The following is a 19,011-nucleotide window of genomic DNA, read 5'->3' as shown; positions in this document are numbered from 1 at the left end:
GAGTCTTCCCGGAACTTCCTGGTATTCCTCCTCTTTTGTTTTAAAGACGGTAACGGCAATAGGCGCTTTTTCAAGAACCGCGTCCGTCCCTCGTTTTGTGTGGCGATGAATAATTTTGCTGTTTTTGAATACAGCTCTTGGCGTCATGATTCCGAACGACGTTGATTTATCATTGGTTTTATCCCTCGGTGCCGATTAGCCTCTAGCAAAAAAAAAAAAAAGCTAAATTTAGCAATTTGAATGTTACCTTTAAATTGTGCTAAAAGACTAAAAAGAAAAAAAAATCATCACTATGAATCTGGGCCAGAACCTAGTTTTGCGGAAATTTATGCAATCTAGACAGAAATTGACTCCTTGAGTTCAAAAGTCCTTACTACTTTCCTCTTTATGTTTTTAACCAGGGGTCTCCTATCTTGGCAACTTTAAGACTTGTGGACTTCAACTCCCAGAAAACTCTCAGACTTCAACTCCCAGCAAAGCTGGCTGAGGTATTCTGGGAGTTGAAGTCCACAAGTCTTAAAGTTGCCAAGATAGGAGACCCTTGTTTTAACAGTTCTCAACCGCAGCTGATTTAAAATAGGTGAACTTCCCAGAATTCACCCACCTGCCTGGGGAATCCTGGGGGTTGAAGTCCACCCATCTTAAAGTTATTGAGACTGTGTGTGGGGGGGATACTGCTTGATCAGAGAGATATAAACTGTTTTTTTGCAAAACCCTGTTCTGTTTCAAATATATTTCTACGGATATCCAGTACAACCGTTTTCAACGGATACTCGGAAGCTGAAGCCAACGCGCACATTTTCCTTTTTCTATATCTGTATATATACATTTAATTATTCTCCTGTCTCATAAAGGGACGTTTCTCACAGATGACCCGGAAGCAGATGCCCGAGTCTGCCTTGGGAAGGATGATAACTGACTGATTGGTGTAGTGGTGACGTGACACTCTTCCTGGTTGTTTGGATGCTGGAGAGGGATCGGAGCCGATTACTGGTGCCCAGTCTGGTTTAGCGGCTTTTTGAGGACCCCCCCCCAAGAGGCCCGGACTGTTGTGTGGCTTTCAGAGCGGGGCCAGATTAGGCCGCCGCTTCGTTTCTCGGTAAGTGGAAGGCTGGTCGCTTTTCGGCAACCCGAGTCCACAAATGTGAAACCTCTCCAGACTGTTTCAGGTTACCCAGACCTGTCCCTTTGCATAGGTACCCATTTCAAAGCTTTGGGCGGAGGGGAAGCACACGTGCTATCCGGTGAAGTTAAAAACGTAGATCCTGGGTTTGGAGTGATGCCACAAGTTGCATTGGCTGAACCGGAGCAAGAAGCCTCTTCGGGGGTTAATTAAAATCAAGTAAACAAGTGCCCATCAAGTAATCTGGATGCTTTTCTTACATCTAGGTATATAGTAGTCCTTTTAAAAGAAAAAAGAAAAAAAGAATGGAATATTCTCCTCTTTTATACATGTGTCTAAACTGGCCATCAAAAACTGGTCTGGGCTGTTAATTCAGTATACTGGCTATCTTGACATACCGTCTTAACTGAACCAAGATTTATCCAATTACTTTTCTTGGTGTGGTGTACAACATAGTGAGATATACGGTAACTACAGGGACTGGGATTGCACCAGGGGGTATGCCAAACTGATGTTTAATTTCAATGTTTGGGCAATTTGAATTTTATTTGCTTATGTTCAGATGCATCCAATATTTGTGTTCCAATATTTTACAAGTTATATAATTTTTTTGCTAGTTTTTGAATAAATGTCACATGATCAAAATTGTTCCATCCTAATTGTTGTATTCAGGAAGTTGGGTCAACAGATTATTAGGGCAACAGTGCAATTAATCTGAAGCTCTTTGTTATTGTTATATGTGTGGCTAGTTTAAATTATCCTGTAAATCAGTAAAATGGGAGTTTAAACTATATTTTATCTCCTATCTCCTAAAGCAGCTCACAAAATAGTAATAGATTGCAAATGCAACAGGTTCCCTTCTACCATATTGCTTGCTATAATTAGCAGTGCAATTGTAAGAATGCTTTCTTGCGTTGAAGCCTTTCTCGGCTATTAATTAAAAGTGTTACAGAATTATAGCTGAAATTTAGTTATTCTAATTTCATTTTTTTCTCTATAGTTCCTTCTAGTCTCTTCGAGTTAATTAAGCAATCCTAATGATTAATTATTCAGCTAGTTGAGCAACCTCATATTGTTCAATGAATGTTTGCAGGTATTAAAAAGGTATTAGTTAACAGGATATAAAGTCATAAAATATTATTATGACAAATAACCCATGGAGTAGTTACTTTCTTCCCCAAAAATATGATCAGCAAATGCTGGATTACATATTTGGAATTAGAAACTCTGATGAAATGGGAACTTTACTTCCCTTTAAACTGACATATATTGCATCAAATTATTTTAACTAAAAGAATTGAGCAATTTGACATGTTCTCCATAGTTTTCTTACTGAGGATGGATTCTCCAATAACTGCACTTCAGAACTACAGGGGTGGGTGCAGTGGTGGGATTCAGCCGGTTCTGTCCGGATCGTGCAAACCAGTAGCGGCAACTGTGGGAGGCTCCACCCACCTGCCCAGACATAATGTGTGACTACTGTGCATGCGCAGAAGGCCATGTGCGCAAAGAGAGCATGTGCATGCGTGCTCACATTTGTGAACCAGTAGGGAACGTAAGTGAATCCCACCTCTGGGTGGGTGAGTGGGGGAAATCACATTAAAGCAATCCAAACGGCACTGATTCCCAATAAGCTTCTGAGTGCAATTTAAAGTGCTGATTATCACCTATAAAGCTCTTAATGGCAGAAGGCAGGTTTATTTACTGGACTGCCTGGACAGCCATATAAATTGAATTAATCCATAAAGTAGATAAGTTAATTCTGAAACTAGAAGGGAAAGCCTCCAATTTAACCAATGTAGTCTACCTCCCAAATTCCCAACAGTGCAAATATAGCATCAATTTCTTATATTGGAGATGAGAATTATTATTATATAGTTGTTATTGGATTACTTTTGTTCTGAGAAGTCATAATTCATGGTACACATGACTTGTTATATTAACAAGAATAGAGCATTTATTTATTAAATTTGTTTGCCATCCATCTTAAGGCGACTTTATGGTTTGTAAAAAGAGTCAGAACTTCAGCTATGTGCATTATATGGTGCTTTTCTGTGGCTAAGTCAGAACTCAGGCAGTTTTGATTTCCTGTTATAAACTCCTATGGCATATTTTCAGAGCATTTTACAGGATGAAGAAGGGGTATACTTACTATAATTTCTACAAATCAGAAGACAGAACCAAAGCAATGATGGAAAACAATTAGGTCTCTAGCTTTTCAATCATTGTGTTTTATGTGGTAGCCTCCACTGAGCACCGTTTTAATTTCCAGTGTTGCTCTTGGAAATATAGATAACTATCTATGGCATCCCTGGAAGAAGGGCTATGGCTGATGTGTCTGCTGCTTTTTAAGGTTTCATGCTGTAATGAGAATGATGTTTTCTATATATTCCATAGGAAATTATTGCAGCGGTTTATTTGGTAGCTATAGAGTCAAGATACCGGTATAATGGATAGTACAAGCTGTGTAGAGTAAAAGTAGGCCTGCAATCTGTTTGTTTTATATCTATATTTATATCTATATATCTATTGTATCTCTCCCCCCCACTTACTGAGTAGGACCAATATTAAATTTAAATATGGTATATATTTCTAATACAGATAATAAAATCATTAAACTAAAATACAGTTGCAATCTTAGTTTATATTTACTTACATTTATCCTAGTCCTCAAAAGAGTGGTGCTCTTCTTTATTTAAAGAAGCTTTTAACAAGAGGATGAATCCAGCTGGTTGAATGAAAGATGGGAGGATGGCGATGATGATGATGTTGATGATTAATTTTGTATTTCTTTCAATATTCCCAAAGATTTTATGGAGTGTTTGGGAACTGAAGTCCCAAAAGTCACTGTTCCTAATACACCATAAAACCTTTGAGGACTAGAACAGTGAGTTTTGAAATTTCAGGAGCAGAAGAGACTTAGTGAACAACTGTCTCTCTACTAATTACTGATTATTATATGAAAGATAAAGTATAGCTTATGAAGAATAATTTTAGCAATATTATGTCTTTTTATAGGTCATATTTGAGCTGAATCTATCGTCAAGATGGTTTTAGCAGATCTTGGGAGAAAAATTACCTCAGCATTGCGCTCCCTGAGCAATGCTACCATTATCAATGAAGAGGTATGTAAATTTTCCATGTGAAATATAATAAAGGCAGCTACATAGAAAAGATTATTATCAGTTTGGGTTTGATAGAAAAGACCCCCATCTTAAAGTAATAGGGTAAAGATTCTATACATCATTAATTATGTGAAATTCAGTGGATGAGATTCAGTGAATTGGTGCCATTTGCCAAGTAGATTTTATAATAGAGATATAATATTCTTATTTCTTATGCATTAATTTCTTTTGAAATTTTTATCTTTTTCTCAGTCCACTATGTCTACCAGATTTAACCATATGAAATTTCATTATTTTCTGTATTATTTTCCAACCAGTAAATATTAATCTAAAATGTTCATTGGAAAGATAAATTGTAAACATTATAGTTAAATTGTACAGAAACATTTTTGTATCGTACCTCTGCCCTTACAGGTTTTAAATGCTATGCTAAAAGAAGTTTGTACGGCATTATTGGAAGCTGATGTCAACATTAAGCTGGTGAAACAACTAAGAGAAAATGTTAAGTAAGTGAACCAAGCCAAGTAAGAATAATGTTGTTTTATTTCTATCTTGAAGTATTAAGTTTATTTATATTGTTAGTGTTGCTTATCACTATAAAAGGGGGGGACATGTAAAGTTTTGAATTGCTGTGATTAATAAGTTCAATTTTATAAAAATTAAATAACTATGTTATTTAATTTTATATAGATACAATTTTATATAAAATAAATATGTTCAGCTGAACAATTGTTTTTGTTTTTTATTTACTGTGCAGGTAGTCCTCAATTTAACAACCACAATTGAGTCCAAAATTTCTGTTGCTAAGCAAGACATTTGTTAAATTAATTTTGCCCCATTTTACGACTTTTGTTGCCAGAGTTAACTGAATCACTGTAGTTGTTAAGTTAATGACACGATTGTTAAGTGAATCTGGCTTCCCCATTGACTTTGCTTGTGACAAGGTTGCAAAAATGACACCAGGACACTGCAACCATCATAAATATGGGTCAGTTGCTAAGTGTCTGAATTTTGATCACATAACTATGTGGATGCTGCAAGTGTGAAAAATGGTCATAAGTCACTTTCTTTCAGTGCATTATAACTTCAGTGCATTGAACAGTCATTAAACGTACTATTGTAAGTCAAGGACTACCTGTATGTTTTTCCTAAGACCAAAACTTTTCTATATGTTGCAAAACACTACTTATGGAATTTCAAGAAGGGTAAGTAGTATTTAAAACTAATATTAAAAATCAGAATTCTTCCTTGAGAAAGAAGACAAGAGATAAGATTGGTTGTACATTGGGCCAATCTTCTGGAAGGAAATAAATAGGAAGCTGGAATACAAAGTATAGAGAGATCCACTTAAGCAATATTGCTTAAACTAAAAAAAATTGAAAAGGATGCTGGCTGGAGAATTTTGGAAGTTGAGGTCCACACATCTTAAAAGTTGTTAAGTTTAGAAAACACTGATCTAACTATATCAAAAAGTAGGGAAGGTGGGATGAGAGGTTTTCAGGAGACTCCAGGATTGTAGGCTACAGTAGGAAGTTGAAATCTCTGCTGGAAGAAGCAGTAGCCAACCAATTCTGTATTGTTGCCATAAAAATTACACAGATTTTATAGTGATCAGAAACTGTTCTTGATTTGAGGGAACATTTTTGTCTTATTTGAAGATAATTACCATCATATGAAATAATATAGTAAATATTCAGGGATTTTTAAGTAAGAGCATAGTTCACTCTATATTAAGTTCCTACCCCAGATCCTCAGTATAACAGTGGAACATAAATTATATTATTTCAGTCCATAATATAAGGAACATTGAAGTCCTCTTATATTAATTTTTCCCTTTTTCCAACCATAGATCTGCTATTGACCTTGAAGAAATGGCTTCTGGACTCAACAAAAGAAAAATGATCCAACATGCTGTCTTTAAAGAACTTGTTAAGGTAAAATTAAAGTATTGTTTTCTAACCTATATCTGTAATACAGGCAAACATTCTAGCCATCCTTATTTTCTTTACTGAATATTTAACCAAGCCCTCTTATCGATCTCATATTCATGTATCTATGTGACTAATGCATGGCCATTTTAAAGTGAATCTGTTGCAATGATGGGATATGCATAATATTAATAAGGCTCGCTATTAATTGAAACCTCCTGCTTCATAGCATTGCAGCAGTTCAGGCAGTCCTCGACATACAACCATTCAATGACTGTTTCCAATGACAGCATTATGGCATGCTGAATGAAATAATTTACAGCTGGTCTCTGAATTTATAGCTGTTGCATCACTTACGTGATCATGTAAACAAAAACTGGGCATTTGGCAGTTTGCCTACACTTAAAACTTCAGGGATGCTTCAAATACCCCTCCTTCCCCTGGCTATCTCTCCTCCCAGATCTGTGTTCTTCTGACTAAAGATTTGTTCACTGGGGCATTGAGTTAAACTGTGTAGAAAGTCCTGGAAATTGAGGGAAATATTGAGAAAAAATTACAAAAGATTCATATGTTCTCAGTGAACATATGAATCTTAATGTAGATAGCCCTCGACTTCTAACAACAATTGGAACCAGAAGTTTGGTCGCTAAGCAATGGGGCATTAAACAAGTCATCAAATACTGGGCCCAATTTTATGTCCATTTTTATCATGGTCATTAAGTGAATCGTGGTTGTTAAGTAAGTCAAGCAGTTGTTAATCCAGCTTCCCTACTTGTCAGAAACAGGATGGAAAGTTCACAAATCACAATTTCAGGACACTTCAACTGGTCATAAATATGAACCCAAACTGCAATCAGATCCCTTGTCCAAATAGAAACTGGGCACTACCCTGCTTAACTTCTGAGCTAGATAAGTTCAGCCATACCCTGCTTTCTGTTGAGATTTCGTTATGTAGCACCTTTTTTGAAAAATGAAAATATGTCAGTTTTTGTCCTATGATCACCACTTGCAGTTCTTCCTTTGTGAATAGAGCCATGTATTTATGCAATGAGGACCCCAAAACTGCGGCAGAGACTTCCCCAATTGTGCTAATTCTAATAGTGTAAAATTAAGGACATTTGCCTAACTACTCAAATCAGAATTTTTTCTGAAAGCTAAAATTGCTGATTCTTTAGTTTTAAATCAGGCTGAAAAGTTAAGAGAAATAATTATTATATTTTATTAGTATAAAAATGATATTCTTGTGCTGTGAGATGGCACGGCAGAAAGATTACAATTTCTGCCTCAATAGATTTACATAAAAACACTTTGGTTGAATTGATACATTGCTCTTTGCAATTGTATTGATTGATTGTATGGTACGGAAATCCAGACATTGAGTTTTATAGCAATAGCATTTAGACTTATATACCGCTTTACAATGCTTTATAGCCCTATCTTAAGTGGTTTAGCGTGTCAGCATATTGCCCCCAAACAATATTGGTCCTCCTTTTATCGACCTCGGAAGGATGAAAAGCTGAGTCAACCTTGAGTTGGTGAGAACTGCTGGCAGTCAACAGAAGTAGCCTGCAGTACTGCATTCTAACCACTGTGCCACCGCAGTTTTCCACAGTAAATTAGAATTATATGTACACCAGACTGCTATGATTTCTCAACAATCCATTAAAATAAGCCCGCTTAGCATAAGGTGTATTGTAAATTGTACTGTTACTTCCTCAAATTGGCTTCTTCTAGTCAATGTTAGACTGTATTGGCTTTGTATCTCTTTTACATAAATTCTTAAAGACAAAGAGGAGAAGAACCAAGGCAGTCTATTTTGCATCTTAAGGGCACTGCCATTGCCATTGCCAGTAGCCTCAATGTAATATTGAGCGTGAAGGACTGGAAGTGTCCTTTGAGGCAGAGGTTTTCATTGTTCCATTGCTCTCTGGTTGTATGTTATTGAAGCAGAAAGTAGAATAACATAACCTTGATTTCTGACTTTCAGAACTGAGCAGACAAAGTGATACTGAAAATACCCAATATAAAATATGCAAAACAAAACCTGAAGGCTTTGTAAATATTTTGTGATTCTGGAAATTATGCTGCATTTTATTTTATAGCTTGTAGATCCTGGAGTCAAAGCTTGGACACCCACAAAAGGAAAACAAAATATCATCATGTTTGTAGGCTTGCAAGGAAGTGGCAAAACAACCTCGTGCTCAAAGGTATCGTGTATTCCACATGATATGTAATGTTAGCTGGTTTTTTAGATAGACTTTTGTAGCACTGGACTGTTAAGTATTTGAATAGATTTCCATTTAGATGGTTGAGCTTCATATATAGCCAGATCTGCTCCAGAATCTCCCAACCGTGAAGGGAAAGAGTTAAAAAAAACTGTTTTGCTGCTAGATTGAACCCATAAAAAAATTGAGCTGCATTTTCAAATATTAAAGGCTAAGGTGTATGAGGAAGCATTTCGTCGGTAAAATCAGTATCTAATAGTGAAACATAGCTAAACAGTTTATGTGCCAATCTTACCATTTTCAGAAAGTTTATTCTTCTTCCAGCCTTCTAATCTGACTATTTGGAATCGATACTTCCAGAAACTAAGCTCCCAAATCAAAAGAGTTTTATGGCTATGTTTTGCTTCAAATTGAAATAAGCTTGTTTAGAAGGCTGGACCCCATTCTGAACAGCTGGACTGCTTTTCTTTCAGTAGATTGACTTTCAAAAATGTGCAGGACCATCCTTGGAATAACTGAATTGGCACATTCAGGAGAAATGGAGCATTCCAAAAAAGGAATACTTGGAGGGATATCAGTAATTCTAAATCACTTGAGAAAATTGTTTTTGACAGGCACATAAACATTTTAAAATAAAACGTAAAAAAGTATTCTGAGAAACTGAGGTTCATAGTACATTTTTGTTATCTCCTCACAAAGCGATTCTTTTTAAATTTGAAAATATTGTAAACTATATGATTTTCAATTCAGTATGATGTATAGCTGATGATGCAGACCAACCTCTACATGATTCATTGGCCATGTGTAATAAATATGTCAAATTTTACTGAAAGACAGGCTTTTGTAATCCAGGTATCTTGAATTTATTAGATTTTTAAAAATAAATTACAAAAACCTTGCTCGTATTACAATTGGCAAAGTTGACAAGATAAAGATATCATGGCTGGAAGACCATGATAGAGCACATGAACAATAGTTGGTAGTAAACAGATTAGATCTATAACTCCGTAATTGGCTGTACCTTAAAGAAGCTGATAGAAGATAGATATTTCAGTCTTTGTATGTGCAACTTCAAATGAATGAAAACGAAAATGTGTTTTTAATAATAGCTTATAAGATTATGTCTTGATTTTGTTTAAATTAACAGTTGGCATATTATTACCAGAAGAAAGGCTGGAAGACATGTTTGATATGTGCAGACACTTACAGAGCAGGTGCAGTGGTTAATTATTTTTAGTTACTTTGTTTTCTTGATAGATGTGTATGTCCTACATGGCTAACAATATTTGTATTCTATAGGTGCTTTTGATCAGTTAAAACAGAATGCCACAAAAGCAAGAATTCCATTTTATGGGAGGTATGTATAATACTTATTACATATAAAGATTGATTATCCAGTTTTGAGATGGTGTCTGTAGAAGTTCACTGCATAGATATAGTTGGATAAAGCTAGAACTTTATTGTGATATCAGTTTGATTAATATTTATCAGAGATCTTCAAAAAGTTTAATAGCAAAGTGTCTTAAAGTCCAGTAAATCGATTTGTATATTATCACTGTTCAAATACCTCTTTTACCAAGCTTAGCAGTTTATCTGGAATAAGAAATGGACATACTATTCGCTTCCATATTTATGTGATGCCTTCTTAAGTTTGTGTGTGTGCTTGTGTGTACATCGATGTATAACAGAAATGTTGGAGTTAAATTTATTTAGCTAAAGAAGCAAATGAACATTCATAATTTTAAAAAATATCCAATATTTGTTATCTGCTTGTCTATGAAAAAAATACAGAAAACTCAATTGATACATTAATGTCTCAAAAAAGCAAAACTCAGCTTTGTTTACAAGTCCTTTCTTACTACCACAGTGCAGAGGTACACAAAATGTTTTATTTCAAACTATTTCAAGGATGTAATTTCACAAAACATAATCATTCTAATCTTATGTAGGTTTGTTTGAGCATTCTCGAAATGGTTTGAAATTTTTTTGAACTTGAAATTACCTAATTTCATGCTCAAAACTGCAGTCTTATACCTGAAACAGGACATTCTAATGGGATGGTTTGTGCTCAAATGATTTGAAATTAAGTGTTTTACATATTCTGTTGTATGTCCCAGCCCTATAGAGTTCTCTCTCTCTGTTTTATTTTAATTTTGGACATAGTAGCTAGATTCATACAATATGCTACAATATGCAGGACCAACATGAATGCACATTACATGTTGATTTATGTGATTAAAAACTGTAAAATAATCAATGAAATTTATTGGAATTCTTCATTTAAATAAATTAGTCTTGATTGTCATCTTATTAACATAAATAGTGATAAGAGTAGAGATAGAGATAACTAGTGAGTCATTCAGAATATGTTCCTTGGTAATTCTTGACTGGTACAATGAGACTATCTGATCCTCCACCACCACATGATGGATCTCCCCCTCCCTTCCTTCCTTCCCTGTAGTGATGAAATGTGCTTTCCCCATTACGTAGCTCATCACCTGCTTCTGAGTAATTTTATAACTTTATATTATTTTAAGTATGTGTTTTTCTTTTAACTAGTTACACAGAGATGGATCCTGTAATTATTGCTTCAGAAGGTGTTGAAAAATTCAAGAATGAAAACTTTGAAATAATAATAGTTGATACAAGTGGTCGTCACAAGCAGGAAGACTCTTTGTTTGAAGAAATGCTACAAGTCGCTAATGCCATAGTAAGTTTTGTTTGGATAATGCTGAATGAAAATTATTCTAGAATTTACAAACTCTACAATGCTTCTTGAATGGCAAGCAAATATAGCATCTGTTGCTGATCATTTGCCAGCATGCCTTATAAATCTGCTCCAGAAAAATAATGGATTTTTTTTGGAGCAGATTTGAGTTGGTATGGAATGGAGGAAAGAAATCTTGATAAATGAATGAAAATCTGCTTGGATATGGCCAATAAGCTATTTTGAATTGGAAATGTACTTTCAATTATTCTTTTATCAGGCGATTATAGAATTATTTCCTGTTCTAAAATTATATATTAAGATCTTCAGTATACAGCAGATGTAAAATATACATATAGAGAATTTTGTTAATAAGCATATCTAATTAATCAATGACTAAATATTCCATGTTTCTCCAAAAAGAAGGCCAGATCTTATTTTCTTTTGACCCCTGAAAAAACAGCTAGGCCTTCTTTTTGGAGGGTTCTAATTATTAATTCTGATAGCCCCGCCCAGCAGGAGCCCGCTGCTGGCCCACTTCTGTGGCCGTTTGCCGCCACTTGCACGCATCACCCCAGCTTCATTTTTGCTTTCAGATGTCTGCCGGAAGGCATCTGCAGCCGATAACAGACTTCTGGATTGATCCAGAGCTCTGCTATTGGCTGAAGATGCCTTCCAGCAGGCATCTGAAAGCAAAACGGAGGCCAGGGCGATGTGTGCGAGTGGTGGCAAGCAGCCGCAGAAAAAGGCAAGGCAGGTGTTGGGGTGTGCAAGGCCTGGTAAGTAGGGCAGCTCCACCACCCCCATCTCCACGCTAGCTTATTTTTTACCTGTGTGCCTTGCTCCAACCCCTGCACCCCAGGGTGGGCGAGGTCTTAATTCGGGCTAATTTTGTGGGTAGGGCTTAATTTGATTGCATAAGCTCAAAAACATAAGCGTATGCTCAGCCTAGGGCTTCTTTTCAAGGTGGGTCGCCTTTTTGGAGAAACACGGTATATGCTACCCAACTCATCATCTGCATTCAGTGGGACTAAAAAATGGGTGCATAGTATTAACAGCATTCATTTCTATTTTAATTTGGAACAGTTGTAAAGAAACTAGTTTACTCAAAATCGCCACTCTTCAAGGGCTAACACAGAACTCATTATACTGAGGCTACTATAAATGTATATAGTACTTGACTTACCACTGCAATTGAGCCTGAAATTGCAGGGGCAGGCTGGTCATTAAGTGGGTTATCATGTAACCATCCTAATTTTGTGACATGTTGCAGTGATCATTAAGTGAATGCCATGACTGTACAATTTTGTAAATTGTAGTCACCTGACTGAAGGATGCTGCAAATAGCCACAAATGTGGGCTGGTTGCTGAGGGTCCAAAATGCGATCGCATAACTGTGAGAGGACAGTAGACATCAGAACTTTGAATCTGGGTCGTAATACCTTTTTGGGATCCATTGTAATTTCAAACAGTCACTAAAAGATTTGTCTTTAACGGGGTGTCAAAGTCGTAGTGTTACGACGGCGTCACGTGACGTATTGCGACTTTTCCCCCTTCACTAAACTAGGCATGGGCATGGCCAGCGCATGATGCATCTGGCCTGTGGGCCGCAAGTTGGATAGCCCCAGTTTATAAGCAAGGACTACCTGTAGAGTAAAATGTTCTATGAAAACACAAACAAAAAGTAGGATTTCCATTTTTCTACAAATTAAAAATTGAACCAAAATTTGAATTAGATAAATGTTTTATTTAGATCAAATCACCTACAACTGGCAGCAGCTCTCCAGGATGGAGGCAACGTGTTCCCCTCCACCCACCTGAGGATTGAATATTGGATTTAATTATTTACATGGAAAGTGCTTCCCAACTGAGATTTGTTTGAGATTTGATCATTACACATTGAAATAATTGAAATTTAGAACACATATGTGTATTTTCATGAAGCAAATCATTGTCATCTCCCTGAATGAAATGAGTATCCCACAGTTAGATGTTTAAAATAAACCTACAGTTTATTACAACTTTGAAGTGGAGCAAGGATAAGAGCTCCTAATTTCTATTTCCCTTTGTTTGCGACATTGCTTCCAGCAACCAGATAATATAGTATATGTGATGGATGCCTCTATCGGCCAAGCCTGTGAAGCTCAAGCAAAGGCTTTCAAAGATAAAGTTGATGTTGCTTCTGTAATTGTGACAAAACTTGATGGCCATGCCAAGGGAGGTGGAGCATTGAGCGCGTAAGTACTTTTTACTTAATAATGAGCCGAGCAACATTGTGATGCCTATAAATAGCTACATAAAATAAAGAGTTCTGAAAAGACAGAGTTGATCCTGCATTTGATAAGATTATTCAGCTATTTTAGCTTTGCTTTTTGGGGAAATTGAAGCATGAAGAACTATTGTCTCTTCATTACTTACTGTATTTTGTAGGTAGTGGGAGGAAAAACTGAGTTTTTAAACTATCGGGGTTGAGTGAATTCTTCAAATTTCAAATCCTTAATGTACAAGAGGTATTCTATTCTTTTCTTAAATCTTTCATTTTGAGGCCAAGATACAAAAGTATAAACCTGTGTTTCACTACAGAGTTGCTGCAACTAAAAGTCCAATCATTTTTATTGGAACTGGCGAACATATAGACGATTTTGAACCTTTTAAAACGCAGCCTTTTATCAGTAAACTTCTTGGTATGTATTGCTCACTGCAAAAATTTAATTGCTAAAATTGATTCCCCCCCCCCCTGAGTTGTAATGGAATTATGTTTCAGTTGTTAAAGAAGTGTATTTTATATTACAGGCATGGGAGATATTGAAGGATTGATAGATAAAGTAAATGAATTGAAATTAGATGACAATGAGGCTCTCATAGAGAAACTAAAACATGGTAAGCCATGCCCCAAACTTTGCTAATATAGCAGTGTTTGCACTTTAATTCTCTTGTCCACTTTGTTTTGAAAGATGGGATGAACCATCTGATTTATAGTGTACAAGTTTAATAATTGCAGTTTAATGTTTTAACCATTCAGGTCAATTCACATTGAGAGATATGTATGAACAGTTCCAAAACATCATGAAAATGGGGCCCTTCAGTCAAATACTGGTAAATATAATGACATTAGTTATCTAAAAACCACTTAATGCATTAATATTCACTTTGAAGTGGCTTTTAACACTTTTTTTGAAATTATTATAGGGTATGATCCCTGGTTTTGGAACAGATTTCATGAGTAAAGGCAATGAACAGGAATCAATGGCACGGCTAAAAAAACTGATGACGATAATGGACAGTATGAATGATCAAGGTAACATTTCTAGTATAACTGAATTATGAAGGTTGAAACTTATTTATATTGTTGTCAGAATAATGAAAAATCCAAAACATATATATTTGTATATTTTTCATTTTGTGATTCATTATGATTTAAACATTGAACAGGATTCAGATTTTCCCTTCTATGGCTAGAAGGCTCCCTTTGATTATTGGGGGGAACCAACATAGACTTGCTTCTGGAGAAAAGGAATAGGGTATCAATTTTCTCTGATACCCCATCTTTCATTATTAAGAGCTTCACTAATACAAATTAAATCCCAACCTATACTTTTACTTTCTTCAGCAGATTTAATTACAACCTTATTAATTATATTGAATCTGTAGTGTGTGCTTCATTTTTAAAACTTGTTTATGGCTTATATAAGGTATAGAACAGTACCAATCAGGTACAGAATTTTGAGATAAATTATCTTTTTTTAAAAAAAGTTGATTAAAATGATATCTCAACTTTTTGATGCTATTATCCATGAATAATTCCTCCTTTATCCATTGTTTCTCTTAATTATAGAACTAGATAGTACAGATGGAGCCAAAGTTTTCAGTAAGCAACCAGGAAGAATCCAAAGAGTAGCAAGAGGTTCTGGTGTTTCAACTAGAGATGTTCAAGAACTCCTGACACAGTACACAAAATTTGCACAAATGGTGAAAAAGATGGGAGGCATTAAAGGACTTTTTAAAGGTGAGAATCAATGCATATTTTGAATATCTACTATACGTGTCTATATAGGTAGTTCTCAACTTACAACAGTTCCTTTAGTGACTGTTCAAAGTTATAGCAGCACTGAAAAAAGTGACATGGCCGTTTTTCACACTTATGACCATTGCAGCATCCCCACGGTCACATGATCAAAATTTGGCTGCTTGGCAACTGGTTCATATTTATAACAGTTGCAATGTCCCAGGGTCATATGATCACCTTTTGCGACCTTCTGACCAGTAAAGTCAATGGGGAAGCCAGATTCACTTAACAACCGTGGTAACTAACTTAACAAACTGCAGTGATTCCTTTAACAACTGTAGCAAGAAAAGTCATAAAATGGTACAAAACCCATTTAACAACTGTCTCACTTAGCAACAGAAATTTTGGGCTCTGTCATGGTTGAAAGTAGAGGACTACTTGTATTGGGCATTCTGGATTGAGTTGCTTAATAGTAGACTCACAGAACTGAATCTAAGAGATCCATTTGCTGAAATGCAGCATTTAATGGTGTGACAGATGTCTTCTTTGTTACTGTCCCTCAGGATTTATCACATATCTGCCCAAAAAGATTAAAGAATCTTCCACAGGGCAGATTTGAGAGGCATGTAATGCTGGTCTGTGACCGTAATAAAAATTGATTGATTGAAAGGCACATGGAAAGGAAAAAGAGATACGAAGAGATACATAAATCATTTATGGATGTAGCCTATAAATTCTAGAAAATAATTGATAATTTCTAACTGTATTAAAATTTGGTACATATAAGTTAACTTTTGAAAAGCTATTAACACATTTAGTGGAAACATGTAGTAATTAGATATCGAAATAACAGACTGCTAATCTGCACAAATTTGTTGCAGAAAGAAAAGTATTTTCATACGTTTATGAAATTTCTGCAGAAAACTATCATTATTGATTTTAAACACATGAAAACTGCAATATTTGTTTGCATTGCTTGTGTGAACTGCTATCTCTAGCAACCACTCAGACTGTGAGGCTGATTTTAATCCTGCACAATATTTAAAATGCTTCGCTGCCAGATACCAATCAGAAGAGGCTAAGAGAATTTTCATTACTATTTTGAAATATTAATGAAGGCGAAAACTGTATACATGTCTCAGGATAATATTGTAGGATCCAATCTGGGTCTGTCACCGGGATCAGAGGTTTAATCTTCCAAGCTTTCAAACTTGTGCTGGAGCCCATCTTCAGGGAACTTCTCTCTAGCAGAGTGTGTGCTTTGGGCTATTTCGAAATATTCCATTACTGTTCTTTTTCTCCTCTCCCCTCTTTATTTTTTCTTTGTTTTAAGGAGGTGATATGTCAAAGAATGTAAATCCATCCCAGATGGCAAAACTGAACCAACAGATGGCAAAGATGATGGATCCTAGAGTTCTTCATCATATGGGTAAATATGCTTTTTCTTTTCTTGCTGCAGGAGTGGGCTGGAAAGGTACTGCTTCCAAACAGTTTAATAAAATATTTAAAGACTACCTTCCATACCTCTCGGAGACTGAACTCAGCCATTTTGCTATGACAAAATTATATTTATGGTGTAGTACATATTGTATAGTATGCTGGAATGAAAAAAAATTCACAATATTTTTCAGTAAATAAACTAAACTGAGATTGTCTTGATATTTTGCACAATCTTACTTTATTAGAGATCTCATAACAAGTAGATTATTGAGAGCTAGATACAACCCCCCCCCCAGTTATGGTTTCATTTATTTTTCTCTTATTTCCTTAATATGTACCATATCTACTTTTTAAAGTGGTTTCCTTTTTTTCTGTTTCATTTTATGTATCAATGTCTGGAATTCAAAAAATGTACAAGAGTTTATTTATTTTATTTATTTATTTAAATTTTTATACCGCCCTTCTCCCGAAGGACTCAGGGCGGTGCACAGCCAACACTGAAACACACATATACAAAAAATTTAAAAACAGTTTAAAAATATATTTAATAATTTGGCCCCAGTCTTATTAAAAACTAAAACAACCATTAAAATTCATGTTTAGGCCAGCCCAGCTTGTTGGAGCAATAAGGTCTTGAGGGCACGGCGAAAGGCATGTAGGTCAGGGATCATCCATATCTTCGGGGGCAATTCATTCCAGAGGGCAGGTGCCCCCACAGAGAAGGCTCTCCCCCTGGGGGTCACCAGTCGACATTGACCGACGGCACCCTGAGGAGTCCCTCTCTGGGAACGTATTGGCCGATGGGAGGCTATCGGTAGCAGAAGGCTACAATATTATCAATATTGGTAGAAATGTTTATGCATTCTAGTTGCATGGGGACTTCATTGTTCCACTAAATGTTCTTTGCAACTGTTTTTGAATCAAGGAGATACTGAATGTGATATGAATGATTGCTATATAAGAAGCAGTAGAAAAATAATTTAACTTTTAAACATAAATAACATTTAAGTTTAATATTTCATTACAGGTGGCATGGCAGGATTGCAGTCAATGATGCGCCAGTTTCAACAGGGTGCTGCTGGAAATATAAAAGGCATGATGGGATTCAATAACATGTAAAAGCAGCCTTAATAAACTGACTTGATTGACCATTATTTGCTGGAGTATTTCTAAAAAGAATGAGAGCTCCTTTTCTGCTGTGGAGAACTTTAATGCAGCATTATACTTCTAAAACATCAGTTTGGAGATTTTCCAGTCTTTAGGTCTAGAAAGTGGTTCTAGTTGGACTTCGGTTTATTAATGTTACAGTTTTAATATTTTCTTGGACCTGTTTAAAAATAAATCATGTATAAATTTAATATTTAGAGGAACTTCTTAATTGTTTCAAATGGCAACCCTTATATTTGTAAACAATTCAGATCTTTGGTCAATGCCAGTTTGTCACAAATATATTGTAAAATAAACTTACTTGGTTGTAAATTTAAGAGCTGATTTTTGTGCTTACAACAAACTTTAGAAATAAGACTGTTGCAAGGAAGTGTTTACTGTTGACCACGTGCTTCAAGAATGAATTTTAATCTTCCCAGTTTTAACCTCCCTTGAGTTTGGGCAGCAATAATAAAATTGTTATGTCTTATTTCCTAATAGTTTGCTATCGGGTAATTTGGAAGAGCCAATGTCTCCAGCAAATGTTCTTTGTATAAATTCGTTGCAGGAGTTATTCAGATAAATTATATCTTCAGTTTTAACTTCGGTTCCAGGCTAAATTATGATGCTATGTTTATGTCAAATCCTTTGTTCTTCTTTACATCCACCCACAATAGAAATACCATTCATATAGAAAGCAAAAACATTTGAACACAACTTTGTCTAAATCCTTTGATATAAATTAGAATGCTGTCACATTATCTGAAAAATTTGTTTGGCTTTCCTCAAAATCAATACCAGCTGGATTAACAAAATGCTAATTCATAGCGTTGATTGATTTTGATTTAGCACATTACAAAAGCCCAACTATGTAATTGGTATGTATACATCTTATCACATATGGCTAATAGTAATAGGCATACTACTTTGTTCTATTAAATATGGGATGTGGATGTGATATTTTACCCACAAGTTTTCTAAAGGGAAACAACATTGTGGTTAACATACATGCCCTGTATTTGTATCCATTTGGTTTTTCCATTTCCATAGGCTTGTGTCTTAGCATGGAAATATGTATGACTTATCAAGTGGATTTTATATTATGAAACATAGAACATTATTTTAATTTTGTGTTTAGAAATCCAACACATGCAAATTCACAATCTATTCTGATATTCCTTGCAAGCTGGTAAAGATCAGTAGAAAGAAGTGAGATTGGGAGAGGTAGTATAATGAAAGAATTGTTTAATCCAGCAATTTTAAACATAGGTTTTCAAATCCAAGTCTGTAAGACATGAGAGGGTCCTTGGT

At 35.5% G+C, this 19,011-nt stretch overlaps 1 protein-coding gene across 1 annotated transcript; it reads left to right on the top strand.

Annotated features, from left to right (window-relative positions):
- The first annotated feature begins 33 nt into the window (after positions 1-33).
- Positions 34-18,033, top strand: SRP54 (signal recognition particle 54). The gene is made up of 16 exons (XM_060690573.2): positions 34-1,099; positions 4,142-4,248; positions 4,663-4,754; positions 6,098-6,182; positions 8,279-8,383; positions 9,549-9,615; positions 9,701-9,758; positions 10,961-11,111; positions 13,197-13,345; positions 13,692-13,792; positions 13,902-13,988; positions 14,131-14,204; positions 14,298-14,406; positions 14,944-15,114; positions 16,448-16,543; positions 17,582-18,033. Exons 2-16 carry the CDS (start codon positions 4,171-4,173, stop codon positions 17,671-17,673), a joined length of 1,515 nt encoding a protein of 504 aa, XP_060546556.1. The 5' UTR covers positions 34-1,099; positions 4,142-4,170; the 3' UTR covers positions 17,674-18,033.
- Positions 18,034-19,011: the final 978 nt, after the last annotated feature.

Source organism: Pantherophis guttatus, chromosome 1 (assembly GCF_059756535.1).
Source record: "Pantherophis guttatus breed Tessera chromosome 1, ASM5975653v1, whole genome shotgun sequence".
Classification (NCBI taxonomy): domain Eukaryota; kingdom Metazoa; phylum Chordata; class Lepidosauria; order Squamata; family Colubridae; genus Pantherophis; species Pantherophis guttatus.
The sequence above is the reverse complement of the archived record's forward strand: the minus strand, read 5'-3'. Positions and strand labels throughout refer to the sequence as shown.